This window comes from Atheta coriaria, unplaced genomic scaffold (genome assembly GCF_025399875.1).
Source record: "Atheta coriaria isolate IRGN ID8LTWV9N9 unplaced genomic scaffold, Caltech_Dcor_3.1 hic_scaffold_9_pilon, whole genome shotgun sequence".
Classification (NCBI taxonomy): Eukaryota; Metazoa; Arthropoda; class Insecta; order Coleoptera; family Staphylinidae; genus Dalotia; species Dalotia coriaria.
In genome coordinates, this window is record NW_027045451.1 from 14,245,049 (window position 1) to 14,270,603 (window position 25,555).

The 25,555-nt window shown below is 36.7% G+C and overlaps 2 protein-coding genes and 1 long non-coding RNA gene across 4 annotated transcripts in view; 2 read left to right on the forward strand and 1 right to left on the reverse strand.

Annotated features, from left to right (window-relative positions):
- The first annotated feature begins 18 nt into the window (after window positions 1-18).
- LOC135799020 (uncharacterized) lies at window positions 19-5,236 on the forward strand. The gene is made up of 3 exons (XM_065312030.1): window positions 19-190; window positions 508-975; window positions 1,220-5,236. Exons 2-3 carry the CDS (start codon window positions 808-810, stop codon window positions 1,490-1,492), a joined length of 441 nt encoding a protein of 146 aa, XP_065168102.1. The 5' UTR covers window positions 19-190; window positions 508-807; the 3' UTR covers window positions 1,493-5,236.
- A 2,285-nt stretch (window positions 5,237-7,521) lies between these two features.
- LOC135799004 (uncharacterized) overlaps window positions 7,522-25,555 on the reverse strand; it is a 43,532-nt gene continuing 25,498 nt past the window's right edge. For both annotated transcript variants that reach the window (XM_065312016.1, XM_065312015.1), the window contains 5 exons: window positions 20,175-20,213; window positions 13,631-13,701; window positions 13,188-13,301; window positions 8,835-9,053; window positions 7,522-8,744 (listed from right to left, as the gene is read on the reverse strand). In XM_065312016.1, coding sequence (XP_065168088.1) covers window positions 8,619-8,744; window positions 8,835-9,053; window positions 13,188-13,301; window positions 13,631-13,699 — 528 coding nt within the window. In that variant the 5' untranslated portion in view covers window positions 13,700-13,701; window positions 20,175-20,213 and the 3' untranslated portion in view covers window positions 7,522-8,618. The remainder of the gene's footprint in view (window positions 8,745-8,834; window positions 9,054-13,187; window positions 13,302-13,630; window positions 13,702-20,174; window positions 20,214-25,555) is intronic.
- On the forward strand, window positions 12,837-17,096 carry LOC135799006 (uncharacterized). The gene is made up of 3 exons (XR_010549865.1): window positions 12,837-12,950; window positions 14,921-15,088; window positions 16,457-17,096. It is a non-coding gene; the product is annotated as an uncharacterized lncRNA (long non-coding RNA).

Sequence of the window (25,555 nt, forward strand, 5' to 3'; positions counted from 1 at the left end):
GTCGGGACGCACCTCCAGCGCCACTCGTCGTTCGTACAGTGAACCTGCCGCCTCGCGCCCGATCAGTGAAGGGATACATCGGTGCTGAACGCTCAAAGGCCTAAATGTGAAAATTTCGTGAGTGTTTTTCCACAGGAAATGTAAGTTAAAATGTGCAATCGATATTGAAAACTTGAGAAAATATACTAAGGTAAGTCACTTACACAATTTACCTCAAATAAATTCAATTGGAAAACGGATATTTTCACTTTTCAATCCAACATTAATCCTTGTAAAAGATATAAATTTGTAATGCAACCATAATGTAACATGGAATAAAACGTACATAGATTGCATAGACCTAAATGTTTTTCAACTAACATTCGCAACTCCGGTTAATTCATGAGATACAATGTGCGTTTATTTCTCTTTAACGTCTCGAACAATGATCAATAAAGTAGTAGTCATTGTGTATGGACATCGCGACGCTTTCAAAGCACGGCGTGTTTACAAAATATTACGTTTCAGGTGCTGCGTCCAGAAGACTGAATCGATTCACATTATATACAACGCGCGATTTCAACCACATACACAAGTGAAATCATAGAAGGGTCGCATCGCGAAAACAAGCACACAACGCAAGTGGAAAACCTAAGAAACAGTATACAAAAATACACACAGACAAATTGGAAAATATTTGCGCTTAGGTACGCCAGCAAAGGAAACCATCGAGGTCGTGAGACTTAATAAACAATTGTTTACACACGGGACGCGTTTGCGAGCGCAAAATCAGCAAAGCTGGCGCCGTTCAAGTTCAAATTCAACAGAATGTCCAAGTCGAATCCGTCGACGCGGAGCAACTCGGTGGAGACCAATGAAAACTGCGATAGCGAGTTGAATAGTCCGCAAGGCGCAGTGCCAGCCATTCTCGAAGGAAGCGAGGGGGAAGTGGTGCCCACCAGTCCGCCGCCGTCCTACGAATATGTTCTCGAAGAAGTAATCATTGCATACTCGCACTATAATTCAATTAGCTTATAATAAAATCTGCAAACTTAAGGATTGCAAAGTTTGGGAGTTCTCGGCTGGCATCCAAATTTTTCTAAAGATAAGCCAGAAAATTGGCAACGTATCAAGGACTTAATATGTCTCCTGAACTATGCAATCCTTACATACCAATAACAATATTACATGAATGTGGAATATGAAAGGCAGTCGGACTAAAAGTTTGGATATTTTCTAGAATCGAATGAAAGGAGCGGCAGGAGCGTCTTCGCCCACAAAAGGTCCGGAAATTCTGCATAAATCGTCGAAAGAGCTGTACAAAGCGGTGGCGAAACAGTTTGGCATCACGTGCAAGATGTCGGATCAGTGTCGATGCTTCGACTGCCAAAGCCACTATTTTGACTGTGAGTACGAACAGAATGAACAGGAGAAGACTGACGGGGGACTCGGTGCCGGCACACCAATGTTCATTTCGGAGGTGATGCACGGCACGGCGTGCACAATTTTATAAAGTTGCAAGCGCCAAGTCACGCACATTTCATGGACAGGGTGAAGCAAAGGTAGTTTCCAATTCATTCCAACCAACTAAACACAAGAGAGAAAATCACACGTCTAACGAATAAAACAGGATAAGCGCAGGCAGCAAGAAAGGCAAATATAAAAATCGATTCAAGAAAGAGGTAACTAACGCAGAAAACTGTGTAAATATTAGATAATTTGCGTGTGTATAGTCTGACAAATAGGGTGCTTTCCATGAGGATCTCAATTTGACGTTTTTTATATTCAAGAAAAGAAATAAACAACAAGCAAAAATTGCAACTTGCATTTTCAAGACATTCAATGTTAAAACGGATAACTAATTAGGATTAATACTTAGCTAAGGATTGATGTGCTCATAAACGATAAAGAATCATAAAAAGTACTCGCGTACGAAGCATATTAAATATTTTCTCACGTGAAATTTGAATATTTTATAAGTACCAATATAAAGTATAGTCATGTAAATTAAGAAGAAAAAGGATGAGTCAGTGTTGTTGCGCGCGTTGCTCATCATCACGAGAATTGCGTTTTACTCGGGAAATTGTCATGCATCTAGGAACGGGCATCATTCGTCGGACGCCTACGCGCGAATGACACATAAACGCCAAAATCTTGGACATTTTTAGTTAAAATTTCATTACTTTCATTGGTTCGTTTAGCTCGTCACAGCTCATAAGTTGCCAGCAAACATTCACTTTGATTGCAACGCACACAATAATAATAATAAAACTTTTAAAAATGTTATCAATCTACACGATCAAATCATATTATATTATCGAATCTCCAACAACTGCAGTCAGTATCCCACCAAAGACAATCATTTTAGAGATGGCGTATGTGAAGCAGATAAAAGTTACCCATAAAGGTAATGTTTGTAACTGCATTCATATTTTAAATTGTGCGATGTGAACCAAAACGCAATTCTCGTGCATTGTTGCAAAGCTACGTATCAACTGAACCTAAACCGCCGATTATATTAGGAACTTGTGCATTTTTCGCTATTTACTTTCGTGAAATTGTAAATTACTACGCAAGAAAAGTACATAATAGGATTTGATTGATTTACTTGTAAATGTATAAAATACGCAAACAAAATTAGTAATTATGTAAAACAGACTGTATGCACATGATGAACGTGTAGCAAACTGCACAAATTTTAATGCCTTTTCCCGAAGTTAAGAAACAAATATTATAATTAATAACACATCTGGATGAGTAAATAATATTACCAAAATATTAAAATAATTTAAATAGTAACAAATGAATTTAAACCTATGTGTCTACTTATTATTATAATAAGTACAGTACAATTAATTCGAAATTATTTAAACATCTGAGTCACATGTTACGATGTTACAACAATAGCATTCGGTTGCAATTAAAGTATAATCGGTAAGATTATTTCATGTAATCCTGGATAATTGTGTGGAAAATCAATAGATCTATGTGATTTATTGTCCGCATGGGAAAGTGATTAATCGAGGATCAAATGCCATTGGAAACGAGTTGAACCTTAAACCTTTAAATTTACTTTGGACGCAGACGAACTTTATTCTCTTGCGATTGATTAATTTTGTCCTGATTTTGTTACTATGAAAAAGGCAATTTTGTAGAATGTTATTATTGTAATATCGGAATATATATTTGAACGTATTTGAAATACGTTTATCATAACTCTATTGGTAAGCAGAACTAATTCAAATAACATTTACCACTATGTTAAAGTATAAAATAAGGTGAACTTAGCGGAGCGTCAAATTGTATTTTTTGGGACGTTCTCGCAAAACATAAAAAGCTTTAATTAACCTTAATATACCAGTAATATTATAATGATATTTAAAACGTTGTGCGTTATATAATGTTGTTCAGTTAAACAATTATTATTAACGTCTATCTAATTACTCTATTCAAGGATTGTATATATTAAAGAAACAATGGAACATAATTGACTCTCCCCCCAAAATAACTTGAAAAGAACAGAAATTAATTTGACTTTTGATTCAAGATGAGCGTTAATTGCTTATAGGTTGTAAAATGCATAGAAAAGGAATACAATGTTCGCAAAAGAGGAATTAAGCTGAAAAACACGACGAAATTAAGATAAGATTCGCTGAGTCATAAATGCATAATTAATTATAATAATCGGTTAATTGCATTGAGCCATAAATGATTTACTAAAAACATAAAGAAATAAGCTACCAAAAAACGTAATCGACGTAATATTGTGGAACCAGTTACTTAAATCCTTGTATATTGTCATATTTTTATACTCTATGAATGCGAATGAAAAAAAAATTATAACAAGACCGGACGGTGAAATCAATAGGAAAATTAAAAATTATTACGATGAATATGAAATAAATTCAATTTAAGCGAATGTCAACTCTAACTCAAAGCGGAGTTTATGAACAAGAATTGAATTGCAAAACATCAAAGCAATACATCTGATGAATTGATGTTGAATTGATTTTAGTTTAATGTATTTATTTAAGCAATATTTAAAAAAAAGTAATACATCGGACCAATTAATTTATTGTTTGACAATTTATTTAATTTATTTCTCGCGGTATATATTTATTTCCACTCAATTCAATTTAATTTGTGGTATTTTAATTTAGTTTTCGTTTTGTGTGTTAATGTAACCGAAGCGGTATGAAATTATGTTTGCTTTAGTTTATTTTACTGCATGCATGCGTCGCATGCAGTAAATACATTTCTGGAAATTAAACTTTTGCATTAAGGTGGAAATGTTAAAGATTATATATCGCCGCAGTTGATTGCATACTACACTTATAAATCACAAACATATCAATGCTGAATCTATTTTCCTCTTCTTAACAAACACGTACCTAATGAGCTTTTTATTTTATTTCTTGTAATAAAATATTAGACGCTACATCTAAGGCGTCCGACATTTTGTTGTCTAGTGCATTGTGCACTGCGCGCAACTACAATAGTCTACTCTACCTTCTTTAGTGATTAAGCTGAATCACACAACAGGGTGCGTTATATTTATATACACACTAACGTAAAACTATAACATTGTATTAACTTGTGTAAACTCACTTAATTAAAAGTTGAGAAATATATAAACGTCAAATGCAACAAACACACAAAGAAATAAGTATACACGACCGTAATAATTATAACGACAATGGCTTAATTGTTTACTTTCAACAAGTAAGGGCACTAATACAAGTATACTTACATACTCACTGAACATCAACAGACATAACTTTATCTCTATACGTGTATTGTAGCATATGTCTTTATTTATTTTTTGGTGTTCATTTATTAGTTTGAACATGGGTTTAATTGTCGATATAATGATGTTTGTCGATAGCTTCTATTATACGTTGACAAAACGGCAAGCGAATAATTTCGCACATCCGTCGGGGGAAATAATGTATTCGTTTTATTAATTAGTTTCAATTGGAAACGATTCCGACGATTCCGTAATAAATTACTAGAGTTGAAATGAACACGAATTGTGGACGCAGTGTTCGCATGAATAATGAATGACGCAACATTAATATGCAAGAACTTTGTTCGAAAACTGACTGCATTGTATTAAAACTGAAAATAATATGATTATATTATTATTTTTAAATTATAAATTAATTATTATTGTATATTGATATGAAATGCAAAAATTGAAAACGCAATTTTCGCAAACTATGTATGATATTAAATAAATTGAAATACAAATATTAAATGATTATGATTATTTCATTTGATCAATATTTAATTATATGTGAGTCAATAAATGAATGATTCTGCTATCATGTTTTGAAGCCAACTGGATCAGATAACTCGATTCTTATTTGTCTGGTTTCCCTGCAGCCGTTGGCGAAGGAAAACGGCAATCAGGCAATCCACCTACTCTCAACAAGTCCCCTTTCCAGACCCTACCATATTAAAGTTTCAAATATCTAGCAGAGTAGCAATAGTAATAATTTACAACTAATGGTCTAAAAACTGAAATAAAATATCAAATCTATAATTTAAAAATGAATCGCAAAATCTGTTGGTAAGCGCATAACTCAACAACGTCTGGACCAATTTGGCCAATTCTTTTTTTTAATGTTCGTTAAAATTCAAGGATGGTTTTTATGGCGAGAAAAAATCGAATAATTGCTGGGAAAACCCTAAAGACAGTCCTTTTCTATAGGATAAATGTTGGCATTGAGATTCAATCATAATTATAGTTATATAGTTGAATCCGAGATGGCGCGCTGAAGTGCATTATTAGCAATTCTTTATATAATTAATTTCTTTAAAATTAAATTGCAAACCTTATTGATAGAATTGACACATACTATGTCTAGAACAAGTGAGTAAACACGAATTACATTTTTTTAAACACTACCGGGACGAAGTCGCAGGCGATAGCTATTAATTTATAAATTTAAAAACTTAATTTTAATCGATTTTTTTCACATTGATTTTTTGTTTCTTTAGTTTACCGCTTTTGCAATTTCCCAGACTGCTATCAGTGTTGGCGTTTCATCAATTAACGTGCAATTAACTCATAATAAGGATCCGGCCTTCATCACTCACAGTCATAGTCACTACGTGCTATAAAATTGATAAACTCCTGATTTCAATTTATATAAATAAACACTACGAATTTTGCTTTTAAAATTAGTGGTTTCCAACAATTTTTATAAATTTAATTTCAACTTTTCTCGGTGGTAGTCTAATAGACAGTAATGCGCAAACCATGTCTCCCCACAATAATATAAAAGTAAAAGTGAAGTAGGTATCTGCTCACATAAAACGTGAGCAGTGACAGTAATGAACCATCAGAGAATTCGGGCTTATTAAGCGCTAGTTTAAACTCTTGGCAATATCACTGGTCATTTACGTTAGTGGTGTAGACTAAATCTTCTCCTGTTTGGCTCTTTCTCGGTCACGTTGCTGTTGACCACTTTCCATTTGCCACCGTCGCCAATTTGCGGCCATTGTGTCGTTCTCGTGTAACGCATTGCGTACCAAGTGGCCGGGGGGCACTTGAAAGCTTTCGCGGCTGGCGGCAATGGAGGTTTGCCCGGAATGCGAGCATCCTCCTGGGTGACTAAATAATTATATTGACCCGTCTTTGCGCGTCGGTGCGGTCCATTCGTCCTGCACATTGATACATACTGATTTTACTGCGTCAATTCTATTAGGTATAACTAGATATATTCAAAACCAATAAATTTCAATCTGATTAAAGTTTCTTAATTGAATTTAAAATATAAATGGAAGGAATTAAGGAAAACAATCACAATTTATATAAATGCCAAAAAATTTTTGTCGAATATGAAAACTTCCACTTTTAAAACGCCACTTTTTTACGGTTTTGCGACACGAAAAGAGGCACTTTAATCACGGACGGCCAAAGTCGTGACTAAAATACTTTACTTATGGGGTGAAGCTTGTGCCTGCGTATTTGCTTACGGCGCAGTACAACGCCATGAGCCGTCAGTCAAACCAAGCCGTATGTCCCGATCCTGCTCGTGTCGGCACGACGCGCCTGGCCGTATGTGATTTTGAATCTTAAAACCTTACATTTCCCAGTTATGTGTGAACAAATTTTGAAATTTTACAATACAAATGTCCAAATACAAAAACCAGAACGTGAAAATAAAGTGGAAGTAGAAACAATGGCATAAAATCCACGTCGCTAAACGTTGTTAAAGTTCTGTTTAGCAACTTAATACATAACATATTATTTTAGTCACGGGTTAGGACTTGTGTCTGTGCATTTAGCTACTGTGTAAAATACAAACGTTCAAATACAAAATCATAGGCGTGGAACTAGAGCGGAAGTAGAAAAAATAGGTTAAGAATCACATGGCTAAACACATTGTTAAACACTCGGTTAATTTAACGTTCGCTACGCTCGCTTTTATTCAATTTCATTACTAAAACTGCCGTTTAGCCACCTGATACTTAATATACTATTCAAACTATAACAAAAGCTTGATGAAAAGGTATAGGTTACAATTTATTAAATTTCATTAAAAATTTAGAATATTTTTATTACATGTACAATATAAGTTTTAGATAATAAACAATGTAGATAATACTTTTCTCAGTTTATTTTTAAATAAATATGCCCGCATGTTATTTATATATCCAATTTTCATCATTTATCATTCGCAACTGAACAAATGAATAATTAATTAATAATTTTCACGATTATTTAGTCCGTTAAAATGTCAAACTGATATTATTGAGTGAAATATATACATTGATTTTCTGTTACGTGGCAATAGAGTTGTTAATGAAACTGTGTAAATTTACGATAATAAATGCTTTATACAAGTTATTTTGTACGAATATTTTTCTTTACGTTATATATCTTGCATACTCTCTTTTTTACAATTTCTTTAGAAATAATGCTTTATCCTCTGCAAATCGCGTTCACGAATTTTACGATACAAATACGAAAATTTTAAGTTTAAAAAATTTCATATACGTGTTGCTTTTTTCGATAATACTTGCTTTGCATTAAAAGTCTTTTCGTGCTCGTTTACTTTAAAATGTTAAGTACATATGAATAACGTTAATATTCATTTGTTCGAATAATTTCATATTTATGCATTTTTATAACGACACATAAAAGCCATTGAGTTTTTTTTAGTTTAATTTGTAATATATTCATTCTGATGTTCATTTTCCAGAGTGATGTTAAATAAATATTCTTTTCTCATTATTGAGATGCTACTATCAAAATATGATCCGTGGCGAATCTTTTGAGAATACTTTTTTCCGCATGACTTTGGCATTGTTTGGCTTTTTTCTACATTTGTTCTTCGATGCACACTAATTCATTCACATTCCGTTCGCTCCGTTTTTTCTCCCGAATAGATTTTATCATCTTCATCCTACCATGTACTGCGAATCTTTAAGAAAAACAAACCAAAATGTACAACAGAATACGTACAAAGACACCAGTAATAAATTGCGCACACGAGTTTACGCCTATGTGTGGGTATGTATGTATGTGTGTGTTTATGCGTGAGTGTATGCGTGTGTATGCGGGTGGTACAATTTTCGTGTGTTCAGCCTTCTTCGTTATACTTTGGCGATGTTTGACGCCGATTTCGTTATTGAATGGCGCAGGAGGAATTGTGATCGACGTAATATTCCCCGCTGCCGCCACTGGTAGTCCCCAACGCGGACGACGTCAGCGGCGTGAAATCCAGGTCGTCTTCGAAATCAAAGTAGTGACACTAAACAAACACACAAAATATATAATCAGAATTTGCCGCTGTCGGCGGCGGTTTGTTATTATTAGATTTGCGCCGAGCGAGTGGAATTACTTGGCACTCGATGCACTTGCAGTCGTCAGTCTGTGAACACGTTAAGCCGAGTATCGTTGCCGCCTCCTCGTAGAGATCTATGCTGTTCCGTCGGCTGCCGCTTCCACCCGCCGTTGTCATCTGCTCCGATTGATTGCCGCTGGAGCTACACTTGCCGACGTCCTCCTTGGCGGCATGGCCGCCGGCAGACTTCGTTGTCGCTTTGTTCTGGACGAAAAACTGAAACAGGCAAACGCTTCGTGATTGGCTGCACTATAAATTTCTTATTTTTTAAAAATATATCAAATGTAAAACTGTAAGCACAACAGTACTGATACTTCGAAATCCAATAAATTTTCGTTGTCGCACAGCTTTTACGATTTCTCAGCCGGATCTTAGAGTTTCCGCTCGTTTATAAAACCAGATCATGTCTGGAGTGTTACAAATTTACGCCGAACCGCGAATTGGTTGAACATATATTTCAACCGCCGTCAACGTGCAACACGGACAGGAACGCGAAATCCGGAATTCGAAACGCATGAAATAAAAGGAGTAAAAGAGAAAAACGCGAAAATAAAAAACGACCACGCTCGCAAGTTTTCTAAGGTGCAGCAGGAGGCGGGTGGCTTGTTGTACATAGTACATGCTTACGTTCGCAGAGTTATCCCGTTTCGCACAAACAAGTTTCCCAACTTCCAGAGAACAACGTGAGCAAAAAAAAGTTACATAAAATAAGGTAAAAATAGAATAAAAATAAATTACTTGGATTATCTAAGCTTTTCTACGCTAAAATATAAATATTACTTTACTTTACTATTCTGATTGTATACGAGTACCGGCTCCATATATGATATTTGATTTATTAGATTTTTGAATTTTTGCTTGATTTCAATTCACGTCAATATAGGTGAACGTTTGCCACCCGCATGTGTGCGCTGCAGGTTTCTTCCTTTCAGCTCATCACAGCATAATGCCAGATCATATCCCACTATTCTGGTGATAGCCGTACGGCATGCGCTTGAAGGATGTGTGGAAATGATAGGTGAGCACATTGCGAGAGGAATATGGTGTGGAATAAGGCACAAGGGCAAAACGCGACCGCAGCCTCACCTTGGATGTAGATGTTATGTAAATGGCACCATCGAAAGCCGACCTATGAGATTGTCTTCGCGAGCGTCAATTGGCTTTTCGTGTGGGGAATATTTTGCTTTTTTTTTCTGCACATTGCCACGGCCGCGTTGTTCTCAATTTTTGTATGAAATATTTCAACATTTGCATTTTATTTTTCTAACATTTTTGGCAAAAAGTCAAGGGCACATAACCGTAAAATGTGACTCAAAATTATACCTTATTATATGTATTATCGTATACTCTAACTCTAAAATATTAAACTTTTTATATATAAAGTGTATTTAAAAAAAAACAAGTTACACCTAAATAATAAAAAAAAAATAGTTTATGTGTGCAATATGTGTTAACGTAAAAATAGCAGCTTATTTTATAATAGCATGCGTGCGAATAAATGCAAAAATTTAATATTTTTCACGATCGCTCGCACGCATATATCACTGCTACATGTTGCGCGTTTTTTATCGACATTATTGGAAATTAAATCACCCGTATGCATACCGCCCCAACCGAAAATATAAATACCTACGCAACACACGCAATATAGGGGGTTCGGAGTATAAAATACTTAAAATTTCGCGCGCATCGCAAACGTGCTCATTGTGACAGCAAACAATGCGCATACATATAGCATTTTCGAGTATTCCAGTGTGGAATGATAGAAGTTTCTGGCCAAATGCTCATTAGATATTTAATAAATGAAATGCCTCTATTAAATTCCTCAGCATCCGTAATAAATTCATGATTAGATGATCAAATATTTAATAAATGATATTGCCCGCTGTTTACACATAATAATTCCATGAAGTTAATTAACATTTATTTAAATAAATATTTGTACATTTGTATACATGCTATTCTCGTTTTATTAATTTTAATTACGTTCATTATGAATGTGTTTTCGCTTTAGACTGTTTATTATATTTGTGCGAGCACAAAACAATTTGCAAATTAGTCGACAATCGATAACGACCGTAACAATACATTGTGTTAGACTATCCACCAGCTCGCTACCGGCTGGATGGAGGTTCAGGGCCCGTTGAACAGCATTGTTAGCCGTGAAAGGTACACTTGCGAGGATGGTGTGAGTGGGCAAAATGAGGCGCCGTACAACACGTATCACCTCATTGACCATCTGGCCACGTTTCCCACGTATGTCGCAAAATCGCTTACGGCCGGCCGCTCGCCACCCCCACTAGCCTAAAGCGATGCCGTTGCGCAAAGTTTTAAAGGCCTCATACAGCACTGTTGCCAGCTGTTCCCAAACCGATTAATTCATTCCGTGTGCATTTGTTTTCTGTGCAATGCGCAGGTATCGATTTCAGCAAATAATTGCAGGATATTGGAGTTATTAATGTGCAATATTCAAATAGATAATTACCCGGTAATAATTGATATCAGCTCTCAAAAGAAATTTTACAAATTGTTTATGTACACCTAGAATTTGCAGACTTTGTCTAAATTTTTATTAATGTAAGGATTTGAGGCTGTTGGAAAGTTTGTTGCAAAGATTTCACGTCCAATATCTTTCCTTCGGGATGGATTAAAGCTTTTTGCTCTAATTGAAGTATAAAATATTTAAGACCAGGAGCTTTGTGCCCCGCCACATGGGCTTGCACGTTGCCGATTCGCGTTTAGCTCGCATTTACTTATCCCAATTAGAGTTTCCCGAATTGCTCTCAAATTCAGGCATATTGAGGCCTCTGAACATCAAAATCTCTTATTCAGAAAATTTGGGAATGCTCATCACAGATTTATATTCGCCACAAAATGCGGTTAATTAACGAGAATCAAAGTTTGAGCAAACATAAATTAATAACATCGATAGTACACAATATTTGAAGCATGCTAAAAGCAATTTCGTAAATGTCATCTTTTTAAAATCATGAGGCGGACGCAGAGAAGAAAGAACGCCAGCCCAAAAGTGGCGTATCGGAATTCATAAATTTCTCAATTCCATTTCCGGCGTTCAGCGCGCATCTCCGCTTGTAGCAATATCGCCGGCAATATCTTTTCATTTTCAGCGCAACGCTTTTTCGCATCATGCTTGCATATTGAACAAAATACACGCACTTAGGCATGTTCAAATATTCTTTTCAAGAAAAAAAAGATGGAATTGAACGTATATTCAACCGCATAAGAAAGTGATTACTGAAATTGATACACGAAATTGATTACTAATTATAAAAAATTAAAAATTTGCACACGTTCTACCTACTTGCGAAATTTCTTTCAAAATTTAAAAGATTAAAATTTTCACAATACATTTAATTATTATTTGTACCAAAATTAATGACGCAAGCACGTGAACGTATGGGAGTACGACTATAAATTTCAATTACGACGTCACCTAATGCAAGCGGCGGCCGCAAAGATGAAGACAAAAAATCGTCGGCACGCGAAAATCCGTTTAGGCGACGATCACGCTAATCGCCTGCCAGACACATTGGGTTTTTTGTTCTTATTGAAGCGCCTCGCACACCGTTTTAGTCACGAATCGGTTTGGCAGAGAAAAGCAAAAGCGTCTTGGCGAAACCGTATTATTAGACCGCACACAAGATACTTAGGCGTTGTCTACGACCTTACCTCTTTAGATAAAGCAAAATATAGGTACGCAAAACCTAATTAGTAGCACAGCGTGGCTTTGGGAGAAAATCTTCTGAATGAATATTTATACAAATAAGTATAAACTGTATAATTTACAGACAGTTGAATTAATAATTTATAATGTTTGGGATACTTAGGTTGATTTAAATCGCCCGGTAATAAGAAACACAAAAAAACTTAATTTCACTAACGGCCTATTATCTGGGTGCCGCCAGCGGGCGAGTCTTGTTGGAGGTGGAGGCTTACTTGCGAGGTGCGACTAATGACAGTTTAAGAGACAGTTTAAGCCGAGCGTTGATACCTATGTGAACGTTCGGGCTGTAAAATAACTCGCTCGAGCTTACGTTCGTTTCGCGCTGAAACTTGCTGATAACGGAATAGTCATTGGTAATATCCAAAAAGGTAATAATTTTCCTTACGTATTTATAGCGCAAGAAAACCTATCACATTTAGAAATTCCACGGTAAATTGTTTGCTTATTAGAAATCCATGTGTAGCAGAAATTTTAAAGTTGAAACTATAAAAGCTGCCTTTCTGTATATTAGGTTAGCTACATATTCAATTTACCTTGCTTACAAATCGACTTACTCTCCTTACATCTGGTGAAAAATCAGAGCAAATAACTCAGTGTCTACTTACATCTAGCGCCGGATTGTATTTCTGCTTTAACTTGGTGCGCGGTTTGCATTTTATCATGTGCCCTCGGCCTGTCGCAGACGAGGGTGACGCAAACATGTTCGCCAAGTCTGTGCTCTGAAAAAACAACACACCATCGTTTCACTTGCAATTCACCCAAAAATCATACACACCTAAATAAATCAAACACGCAAACAAGCTCAAAAAATCATATAAAAATGATTACGCCGGACAACAGAATCCCCCGAGAGTTTGAATGAAAAAATAAAAATGTGAAAAATAAATAACCGGGCACGAAAAATGAAGAATAAAGAATGAAATGAACGAACAAAGCGGAAAAATATATATGAGCAAAATAAATTAAAAAATTGATAAATAAATTGAGACTCGTGTTGCGGATTTGGTGCGGGAATGGAAAAAGTGTGACTGAATCCTTTTTTATTTACCTCGGATTTTGTGTTCGTTTCCAGGAAGTAAATATCCTTGTGCGGACAACTAATGATTTCACCTTTCATACCTGAAACAACACAAAAAAATTGAATTTTAATCTAATCAATCATAAATTCGCGTCATTCAAGCGTTTCATTAGTCACGTGGGAACGCAACATTTTCCTATCAATACTGGGATACAATTAAAAGCCAGCAATTTCAATATTTCAATCAATATTCATGCTTTCGATTCTGTTTTTCTATAGAATTTAATATGAATACATGAATATTTACGATTTCATTATACGTTAGGATTTTTGTTTTATATTTTAAAATCAAATTTATTCAATTTTTCTTCTAATGCTGTCAAATTCAACGCAGTCGTGGCTCAAACTCCACATTCAAATTCTAAAAGAGTTAAAGTAACAAGCTTGAAAATTTAGAGCCCTTAAGGTGTATACCAGATGTGCGCTTTATGCAAAGTTTATGCTTTTACGCTATTAGCCAGCGGCCAAACGTTTCAAAAACAAAGCGACAGCAGAAAAAAAAACAGAAAATTTTTAAATTACAGAGAAACAAGACTGAAACTTTTTTCCATTTTTGGTGTGTCGCAAGCACGTGCACTCCGTTGCGCTTTTATTCGTTTCATCAGCCAAAGCGAAAGTAGACTTCCTTTTCAAATGGTCCTTTTTCAAATCCGATACGTTTGCGCAATGGAGTCAAATGGTAAAAATAATAAATTTTCTTTATTTTGCAACAAACCAACAAAAATATTTATTATAACGCTATATTTTAATTGAGAAGTGTTATATTTTTCAAAAGTGTTTGAAAACGTCAGAGTCAGAAGACTGCAGGAATACTAGAGCGTATGTACGCAAAAAATGTCTCTTTCTACGGAGAGGAGGCCAGAGAAGAGAACAAAAAGTTCGTTTTCATTCCGACCACTGTCGTTTGCAATTTGCAACCTTTTCTGACTCTCGACAGTGCGCGTTAGTGTGCTTCTTCTTCTCTCTGTTCCTATTATTAAAATAATAAAACGAGTGCGAAAGTGGACCCCGACGATTCCGCAGATGTTCGCGCGGGTCGCTGTTTGCGTCCATCCATATTAGGTAAAATTGCGTAGAAATTTTACGCAAAAAAAGCATACGTTCCGGCGACCGACAACCGGCGAGCATACCATTTGCAAAATAAAGCCGACAAACGTGGCATTTTAATTTCACGACCTTTTAAATCAAAGTAATTTGTGAATAGAATAAACATTGATCGACAAATGGAAGAAATTTTGTTTAGTTTGAGTTTTTTTATAGAGCCAGCAATGTGTACCACTCATAACAATCAAAATGTTCATTCAACTATTCTAGAAGACGACCAGAATTGTCATGATTACGGCAAAAACGTCTCTACTACTGACGTCATTATTATCGCTCACGCCGAGCCTACAACGATAACGACGAAATAAGAAGTTTGGTTTGATCGCAAGTACTATGATTGCTCTGGTTTGGGTCGAGAAATTCGATTAATTTGTTAAACCCAAACCAATAATTAAATATTGTAAATTATAATTTCCCATTTCCATTTGATTTGCGTTTTCAAAACACGCAAACTCAAATAATAGTTTTTGTCACTAACTAAACTAAAAATTTCAGTATAAATATCTGATTCATTTTAAATAATATATTTCTCAAAAATAATATTAATCATCACACCAATGTATAGTTTCAGTATTTTTGCAGTAAAATAAACCTCGTTAAAAGTTTAATTAGAAAACGAAAAGTTGAAAATAAATTTCAATGTGGCCACTAATAAATTAGTTACCTACCAAAAGTAAGTCTTTCATTAGGCGTGCGCTTTCATGGTCGTAAATTAGAGGCAACTTATGGTCAAAATCGCACGTCAAACGCGTCAAAGCACGTTCCGCCAAGTGTACCACCAACCGTTATCGCTCGTTAACGTGCCGCCCCTCTGTACGTTTGCGCAGTGCACATAACGGGTCAAATTAGATCAGTTTGGTGGATGTGCAAAGAGAACGTTACCGCTTCCGACGCGCACCTTTCCGCGAAACAGGATTTGCAACTTGTTACTTTTGCAACATTGCGTTGCATTTCGTGGGCCCAGTGCGCGCGCTTAATCCGCTTAAACTCGTGTGAGCGGGTGCATTCTACTAGGATGAAAAGCAAGCGTAAAGTTGATATACTCGTAGTTACACAAGACCAAAATGTCAAATGCGTTGGTTCGCTGGGAACAAAAATTGGGAAAAAATGCAAAAACCAACACAAGATTAATTACAAATTTGTTACGAATTAAAAATTACGTTTCGCAAAACGAGAATAACTGCGTTGAAAAGAATTCGTTATAAGTTTAAATTTTTGTTAAATTAAAATAATAAAATATAATTTGGTTGATATTTATATTTTAAAACGGCAAGGATTAAGAAAAAAGTAAATTAGATTAGTGTTCACAACAAAACACAATTTTATCTTGAACATTCATTCACTTAAAATGGATTTGCATTGTGACGAAGCAAGTGGCACAAAACGTAGAGAGGAATTAAAGGGATACGTGTACAATGTTCACGGTCCTGGATCGCATGCCAGAGGTACTAGCACTGCAAAAGGTCGAAAGTATGCTAAAACGCTAAAACACGGTTGCGGTTTTTCGCATTCCTGTGTCTCTCATTTGACGCTCCGTATTATCACATGTGTAACAAACTTCCATTTCAATTCCTGCTAACTATTCGAAATAGATCACACCACTTTTATGACTAAAATTTAGTGAATTATTTTGAAAACAAAATTTGAAACAGCCGGTATAAATTTAATCCTAATAGTTGAATAAATTTGCAGTAATTTTGGACAGGCATGATGACAAACCAAACCCCGGCACAGATCACAACAACAGAGGGCTGATACACCTTTTACAACAAGCGGAGGGCGTTTGCGTACAGTTCGAGGATAACGCCGGCAAACAATCAGCCCAACGCATCTTCCCTTGCTTTCCTTCTTTATATTCACATCCGCTTGTTCACGTTTCATTTTGATTTGAACTTTTTTCGAGCACGTTATTAAATTGTACAGCCAGGTAATACCACCGCAAATACTCAAATCTTACAGTCATCTTTTCACTTCTTGTATAATCTCGTTATTATCATCCGGACAATTTTCTGGGGCCCCGGTGTATCACGCGGTCCGTCGTGCTTAATTTAAATTACTCGCTGAAGGCCCAAATGAAGTAACAAGTAGAAAAGAAGCACGAAGCAAGAAAAAGCAAGATTAAAGCGCGGGCGAAATAAGACTGCGGGACGTTGGCTAGCGTCAGAATCACTTTGTGCGCAAATTGAGGAATAAGCAATAAGCAAAGATTTAAGGAAAACTGGAGGCAATATCAGCCTCAACATTTTAAATTGGCTATTATGAGAATAGAAATTGCACAAAAGGAAAATCCAACACAGAAGAATATGGAAACAAGTCAAACCCAAGTTTACGAACAGACGTGAAAAATTAAATATTTGAAACAAGATATTTATTCATTGAATCAACACAACAAGTTAATTTACGAAATTTACTTAAATAAATTTTCTTTGCAATTTGTTTTTAATTACATCAGCTCCTGCTGAGTCAACCACATTGCCCCGAATAATAAATGGCCGTGAGCAATATTCAAAAGGTTGCTTTCTGATCTCCAGCAGGAAAAAAATTAAGCAACCACCAACTTCCAATCTCGTTTGCGGCGTTTCTTTTCGAACCGCACGTAACTGAAATTGATTGCGTTTATATCGCTCACAGTGTATGCTTACACGGTATTTTTCAGCATAATTACATTTCGTCAATGCTGTCATCGGATTTTTCGCCGAGCTGACTTGGATTTTGTTCATATTTAGAGTGCTGGCTTCATCGTCTCAATTTTAGCCGTCAACGTGTAACGATGTAACGGCAAGGTATGGGTAATGTAGGTTATAGATCTTCGCTTGCTACGGTTGCGCCGCACAAGCGATCGGCCAACAATTTTGATATTCTGAATCAAAATGTTGCAGCACGAAGAGCATACATACATTACGGCGGGCCGCTCCACTACTACCGGAACCGTGAGCACCCACGCGCGCTTGTGTCCGCCATTGTCGGATTCATGTAATTTTGATTGATTAATGGATGTTGAATGTGCAATTATAAATTTAATTTCAAATGATTAATTAAACCGTTGCCCCGGTGCTTCTCCTGTCCATGAAGGCTGAAATTGTATTATGTATGACAGTTCCGGCCAAAAAGTGAACATGTTACACAAAACTCGATAAATAGATAACACTCAAAGTGACAAATTGTATAGATAGACAAAATTAATTAATAATTACATCGAAAAAGTAATTATTTAATATTTTATTTACTTCCTGCATTGGTATTGGTCACATTTTCCACTGAACTATGTTGCTACAACCGCTCAAAAAAGTTTTGGACAGTCCGAAAGGCTAATAAGAAAAGAACACATCAATATCTCACCATATTGCGCCCGATGTGATGCGATATAATGCAATGAACTCTTTATCGTGTCATTTTTCACCCGCGCCGCTGGCACGAAGAGCTTGGATTGAGCTGGTGGAGGCGCTGGGCTTTATAGAATTATTGTCAAGGGTGTGTGCGCACATTGTGAAAACTGTCAATAGAAGGATAATACTTGAATGAAAAAGTACTGCCAAGTTATATTACCGTAAAAAAATTAAATATTCGAAAAGATATTGAAAAAAAAATTAATATATTTATCTTGATTGATTTTCTTATTTATGTTTAGATTTTAGTTCTGCGCAGGTATTAAGTTTACTTACTGAGGCAAAGAATAATAATTCCCAAAAGGTTTTTTATTAATTTCAAAGCCGATGCCGTTGACACCGACCTTTCAAATAAGATAAATTATGTCGATTCAAACCGTTCGAGCCGCGTTTGGCAAGGAAGACGAGAACAGGCGATAATGACGATGGAAAATCGGGTGGAAGACTACGTTGCCTGCACGTGAATAGATGACAACGGTTGTAAACATAAATCTAACTGTCTTACTTGTTCTCTTCTTATTTCATATTTTAAGATTTCAATTTTTTACACATTGTTCATGTTTCTGACCGATTGCAGTGCACGTAAAAAAGTCTCCTGCAGAAAAATAAAATAGAAAATACTTACCTACATTTATTCGTTCACAAAGTGACTATTTAAAGTTTATTATATTTGCAAGAGATAAGAGTTAACTGTATACGCTCATAGTTGTATGCCATTCACGGTCTGTAGAGTACAATTTGTGTACATTCCCCGCATTTCACATGAATGGATCCGCTAATAGCAACTGCATAAAGCGAATGCAACGGTAGCAAAAACGTTACGTTGTAATGGGAATATGCATATGCAACGCGTTCGCACTAAATTCAAACGCAAATATAAAAGCGCTACCTTCGGCTCCATGGCCGAGATAACCAAAATGTAAAACGCAAACGAAGGCAAACTAAAAGCTGCGTTCGTGAAATTTCACCGCAAAACTCAACCTCTAAAACCGTCGAGAGATAAAACTACTCTTAGTCTCCGTAAATTTTTTTTCAACTCTTTTGGCCTTGATAATATACAGGATCTGTATGCATCATTTAAGAAAACCATTCGCACACAATAAAGGCTCAATCCTTTTTCGCTCCAGTGCACGTGCAGAGTGCAGACTATTTCTTGGATGTATACATGTGCACACAAAGAGAAGGATGATGCATACTGGGGGCACATAAGAACCGCCTGTAACGACCACCGGCGAGAGGCATTAGCGAGCAACTCCGGAAGGAAATTGTAGCGTTACATTATTAAGGCAGGCGCTCATTATACGGATACGTTTTGTTTAAATACCCGGGCGACCTGAGCGAGACAACCTGAATAAACTATGTTGCATATTTGCAACGCTTCAATGATGCCAGGTATTAATTTCTTGCTGCCAACGGGGGCGGCTCACAGTTTTACATAAATTTTGCGCTACTATCTAGTAAATTTTCAATATTATTTTTCAGTATCCTCAACTGGTACATTATAACGGAATGTTTTAATTAACTTATAAAAATAATATTATTGATAAAGTAATAGCATTACAAATTATAGACAAAAAACAATCTATTCGAAATTTTCGTACAAAGAGAAATGCGTATAAGCTATGTAACTGAGCAAGAACTTCATGGACTATAACAATCTCTAATAAGAACAACTTTATCATAGTTTATGCTACGAATGCACAATAATGTGTTGAATTTACTCGTACTGCTATTATTCTATCACGCGTAATAGGTGCTTTTAGCTGCTGGAGGGTTTCAGGCATAGACCATTAAATTGTCTGCGCTCACCTTGTTTATATTTGTTAAATTTTCTCGTTTAATGGTTGCTTAATATACCTACGCGCGTACGTTGCAAGGTAAGCAGGTAAGAAAATTAATCGCGCGAGGTAGGACACGTACTGTTTTTGCAACAGCAGATAAATTCGGTCTGCAGCAGCAGTAGCAAAACATTTTGCGATGATAAATCTACAAGTATGCTACAAGCACGCAGCAGACATTCTTACCTAGTATGTTGGTGAGGCAGAGAAACGACGCCGTGGTTTCTGAAACAAACAGTGAGACATAGGTTAGTTTGTTAAATGCGTACCAAAAGGAAGAAAAAAACTTGAGTAATTTAGGTTATTATGTTTCGTGAGATTAACTAACTTTTACATTTAAGACAACAATTTATTAAAATCAAACTGTGTGATTTATAATAATTCATTGAAATTGAAAAAAAATAAAATCATAAGTAATGCGAGTTATCTATTTATCTCGCAGCCAGTGTTATAACATGATTAATCGTCTGGTTTTAGGGTCCACTTTTTGTAATTATTTTTGTGCTTTCACTGACTTATATATCACGTTGAATAGCCGCCAGACTGCAGCAGCCGTGGAATCAACGCGAAATTTTCAAAGCCGCAAAAGCTCCGAATTGGCATGGAAAAAAGCGATACGAACCGAAAAAGCTTTTTATCTTCCGCGCGACGTCGGCCATCGTTCGATCTCCATGCGTTGGACACTGCCACAAGACCGATAGACGCTGGAAAAAAAAGTCTTTCGCTTCAAGCCGAATGTAAGAAAGCGCTTATAAAAACTAATCAATTCCACGGTCGAGCGACATCTACGCATCGTCGCCTCGGCGCGGTCACGCAGCGGACGACAAAGACGCCATTGAAAGAAAGATAAGGGCGTTACGTGAAAGAAATTCACTCAACCAAACTAGTACGGTGCGATTCTATGCGTGACTGTATGCAAGTCGACCGATGAACCGATACGAACGGGGCACCAAACTCAAACGGAGGGGTTTATAAACCGTTGACGACCAGGCACTGACGGCGAAAATCTATTTAATGAACTATTAAAGCTTTTTCATGCTACCGACTCGTAAAGAAAACGCCACGTTAATGGATTTATTCTTTTTTGCGCGCGCGAGCATAATGCCCCATCAACCTCCGTCGACGCCTTCTTTGTTCTATTATTTTATGCTGGTGGCGTTTTAGCCTCTTTTAAGCGAGAACTAACATAAATTGAATAATTGACTTGTCAAATCGTAAAACAGTTTCTCGTATCGCCCCGATGCCTTACCCACGCGAATCGTTGAACAAAAGACCAAAAAACACACAGATACATATATACAAATACATATACCCGTGACTTATGGGAGGTAATAAAAATTTTGACGAGAAGATAAAATTGGAAAACTGGCAAACGCCACCGGCAATACATAGACTGCAGCGACGTTCAAACTGGTGCCATCCGTGCTCTTTCGCATCACCACCAGCTTGTTTCCTAGTTTATTTTATTTTAGTTTATTGTGTTTGGTGGCCGCACCGGGCTTTATGGCAAATAATAAATTTTCAATGGTGAACACCTTTCATCCACCTATTCTTTGTTTAGCAAACATTACGTGTCGTTTCGGTGTATAGTCATTTTCATCGGTGTCAACTGGCAAGCAGTCTTAAAGGACAAACACTATTTGCAGTTATTTGAACTGTTTGCAAACAGTGATGAAAAACGGAAAACGGTGTACCTGAAGGTAATTTATGCGCAACGGTTGTAGGTTGCGCCGTTTGCACCAGGCACGGAAAATAACTACACATATTATGAATTTTTCAAAAATATTTTATTATATCGCTTCAGCCTTTATTTTAAATTTTTATATTATAAGCACAGGAAAACGGCGATGTGATGAAAAAGTTAAGATCCGTGACGTCGACCTTTCCACACCACTTCACTTTTCTCTTTCCTGTCAGACTGCTGCTCATGAAGTCAGACGGACGGACGCAAACTTTTGCGAAGCGTTCGCTGCAAATCAAATTACAAACGCCCATAAACTTCGTTATTGTTATTAACGAAGGGAATCTCATCCCTGCCCAATTATTGCTTCCTTTTCTTATACCATTCGTTCGTTTAGATTCCCGCCTCAAGTCCAAAAAGCCCGAATTCGCATCAAATCAAATCCGTTACATCATTTGTGTCGGGCTTATGTTTTAACATGTTAATAATTACATTTGTATCTTAGCTTGGTCGGCACACTCAAACCTATTCCATCGTTAATAATATACTTTCATTACTTTTATTGCTCGCGAGTGTGGGAGCAGAGGAGTGCTACTCTGTGGCGTGCCGAGATTAATGAAAATGATGATAAAACTGATTAATTACAAAAGCGGAAGGACCTAGCCGAGAGCGCACCTGCAGAATAATGCTGGCAACGGCACACTCATCGAGAATATAGCCTGCAATGGAATGCGGGCTGCAATGAATCGTTGTTATAAAACCACTGCGCTAATTGCTGCTGAAGTTCAAATTACGTTCGACGATGGCCACTTATCTTGTAAGTTTTAACAATGGGTCAAAATGAGAATAACATAATTGCAAGCCCTTTAATACCTAGACATTCAATTAATGCAACTATCTATTGTATTGTATGCAATAATTATGTACAATAGTTGCAAATCCGTCACAGTAAGCGCAACCTCAATGTGTGCCATCTGCATCGCTTGCACATATTCGACCTATCCGCCCCCAGTGCGCATCCAATTTCCCATTAACATTTATTTTCACTCCGTGTGGGTTCGCAGCTAAATATTACGATAGTTGCACAATGTAACACGTAGGGTCTGAATCGGATGCTAGCTCGTTACTGTGAATGCGCCCTCATTGTTTGCACGTAATTCTAGGCGCACTAAAGGTCAATGAATGTACAGGGTTACAAATAATTATATTTAAATTATATTTATATTAAATGTGGAGTGATACATGCAAAAATTAATATTAGCTTAATAATTTCAATTTGATTAGTTCACTAATTAAGTAAAAAGTAAATTATTTACTTTTGTTTCTAAATAAATTTTTGTAATTAGACATATACTAGTTTGATGTTTTCTTTATTTCGCCCGGGTTTAACCTTTTTTTGCTAATTTAACTAGTCGTAGCAGCATCGCAGAGTTTTCTATAATTATAATCCCTGTAAATTTAAAAAGTTTGCCATGTGCCAGTAAACTTTTCTAATTAGTGTCGGATGACTAAGTTTGTTCTCTAAACTGTTCGCTTAATATCTTATAGGTTATGTTATAATTAGTACCTACTTTTTTGGTATAAACTTTTTCTCCACTTTTAACAATCCTCTTAAAAAAATCTCTTCTACAATGTAGAAGTGGCAGAACAGTGTGAAGAATGGAAGTTTCAAGATCATGTTTCTGATAATGACAGGACATGTGCGCGCTAGTCCCTCAAACAATTAACCAAAGTGCCATTATTAGTGCTATAGTGCTATATATATTGCCTAGGCATTAACTTATCAAGCACACGCGCAATGCACAAACAGTTAAACATGTACAATTCACCCCGGCACCATTCCACCACGATTCATTCATATATTTGCGAGGCTTGAATGCAAAGCAGCTACGGAAAGGTACAAGCGTGAACCATGGCTGGCGGTTATGTACAGATGGAGGCGGCACATATCATCCTTTATGTCCGCGCTGGAATGTGTGCTGTACGCACAGGGTGCGTGCAGTAGTCATTCCGAAAGCTTGAATGCTTGTTCGAAACATGCTGTTGGCTTTGTGTCCTGTTGTAGTGTTTTGTGTGCACTCTCATCAGACACTCACACACCCAAACACATTTGCGAATGGTTTTGGGCGGGTATCAGGTGATGAGATTTTCAGACGGACCCGGCAGGTTTTGATTCGGATTAAGGTCATGCCTGTATCATAATAATCAAGAAGTGGAGGCATAAATTTAAATGTTCAAACAAAGGTCGCCCTTGAACTTTGGTGATCATCAAAGTTTCCATTTAATTAGACACATGTGTTGCAGCTCGGTGAAATGTGACTGAATTGTCCCACTTCGAGCTCACAAATGTGCAGTTTAGATAAAATGCACAGTGCTCCACTTCCGCTGTGAAGGTCGACCAAAACGAAAAGGACGTAGACACACTAGCTGCGATTGCGCATTGCTTTAAAACCTCCACACTCTGTTGTTGTTCTACTTCTACTTCAAGTTCGTACAGCATATTATACGTTGACAGTGCCAAACTGGCAAAACCGGATGTATTTTTAAAAAGTGTGCGCGTCACAACTTAGAGTTTGGGATATTGCACAACGTTTTAAAGCTTGCGAAACGAAATTGCTTTTACATCCAATGATAGTAAGAGGCGGGTACAGGATTACCGTGTAGAAAGCCGGCTAGTTATGTCACGTTTCTATTCAATTCCGATATACTTCCTCGCGAATAACAAGTCAATCCGGTGCGAACACGGACGACAAGACGTTCCGACGCCGTTAGAGCAGGGCGTGTGTATTGATTTCGTCTAAAATGGAACTAGATCTTGTCCTTAGATTGTAATCAATTTCAGTTAAGTAATTAAATGCAGCTGGTATCGAAGCATCATCTTTACATCAAACATACAATATAAAAACTGTTTTTTTTTATTGCGTTGTTGCAAATAAATAGCTATAAAATAACAAACAATATTAGTAGAAATATAAATTTTGAAAATTGTAAATTTTAACAAAAGGAAGAGAAAAACGAAATTGCCGAACGAATACACCCACTGAACCTATTCATATATTCATACGTAGGGAGCCGTAAATTAATCAACATGCGATCGGTACAAATTAATAACCTAGCTCTAATTAAATGATTTATTCATCCAAATACGAGTATACTCTGATTTGTGTGAATGGGTGTGTTCACTCTTTACACTGGTGGAATTATATGTTACCGATGGTCAAACGTTCGCGGGCAATGCATAAAGCGTGGGCGGCTGAGCAACATATATATGTGCATACCACCGGGCGTAAACTTTAACATTTCTGCAATATATTGCGATTATGTCAGCTGCCGGCGGCGGCGGCGGCGCTAAACATACACGCGCACACACAAATATAATATTTGCCGTTTTGATGTGCACGCGCTTCTGCCTTCAGTTCGGTCCAGTGAAATTGCCAGCAATCAACAAACACAAAGCGTGGCAAACGGACAGCACAGCAAAGGGCAGAAGTGAAATTACGTAAAATATGCAAGACCTTATGAATATTGAAAACAGATTTTTTTACTGCAACATCCAACAAATATTTGCAGTTATTATTTAATATGTGCGTGTGCAACACTCACCGCTATTGTTATTATTGTTGTTGACTGTGTTGTCCGATGTTTGATGTTTCACCGGAAATGTGCGGATATTTCACCGGTATTGGTTTTAAAGCAATGAAAGCAAATTGCGTAAATATTTCGCAAATGACTGAAATAATGCCACAGTTTGCAGTGTTTGCATCGGTTGTGCAGTAATGGTAGGCTTGCCTGCCAAAGCTCGCAGAGGCAAACATGTTTTCCAAATGCCATATTAGTTATAACGGGCTTTGTGAAATGAATGCAATTACGTTTTTGGCTTCAATTT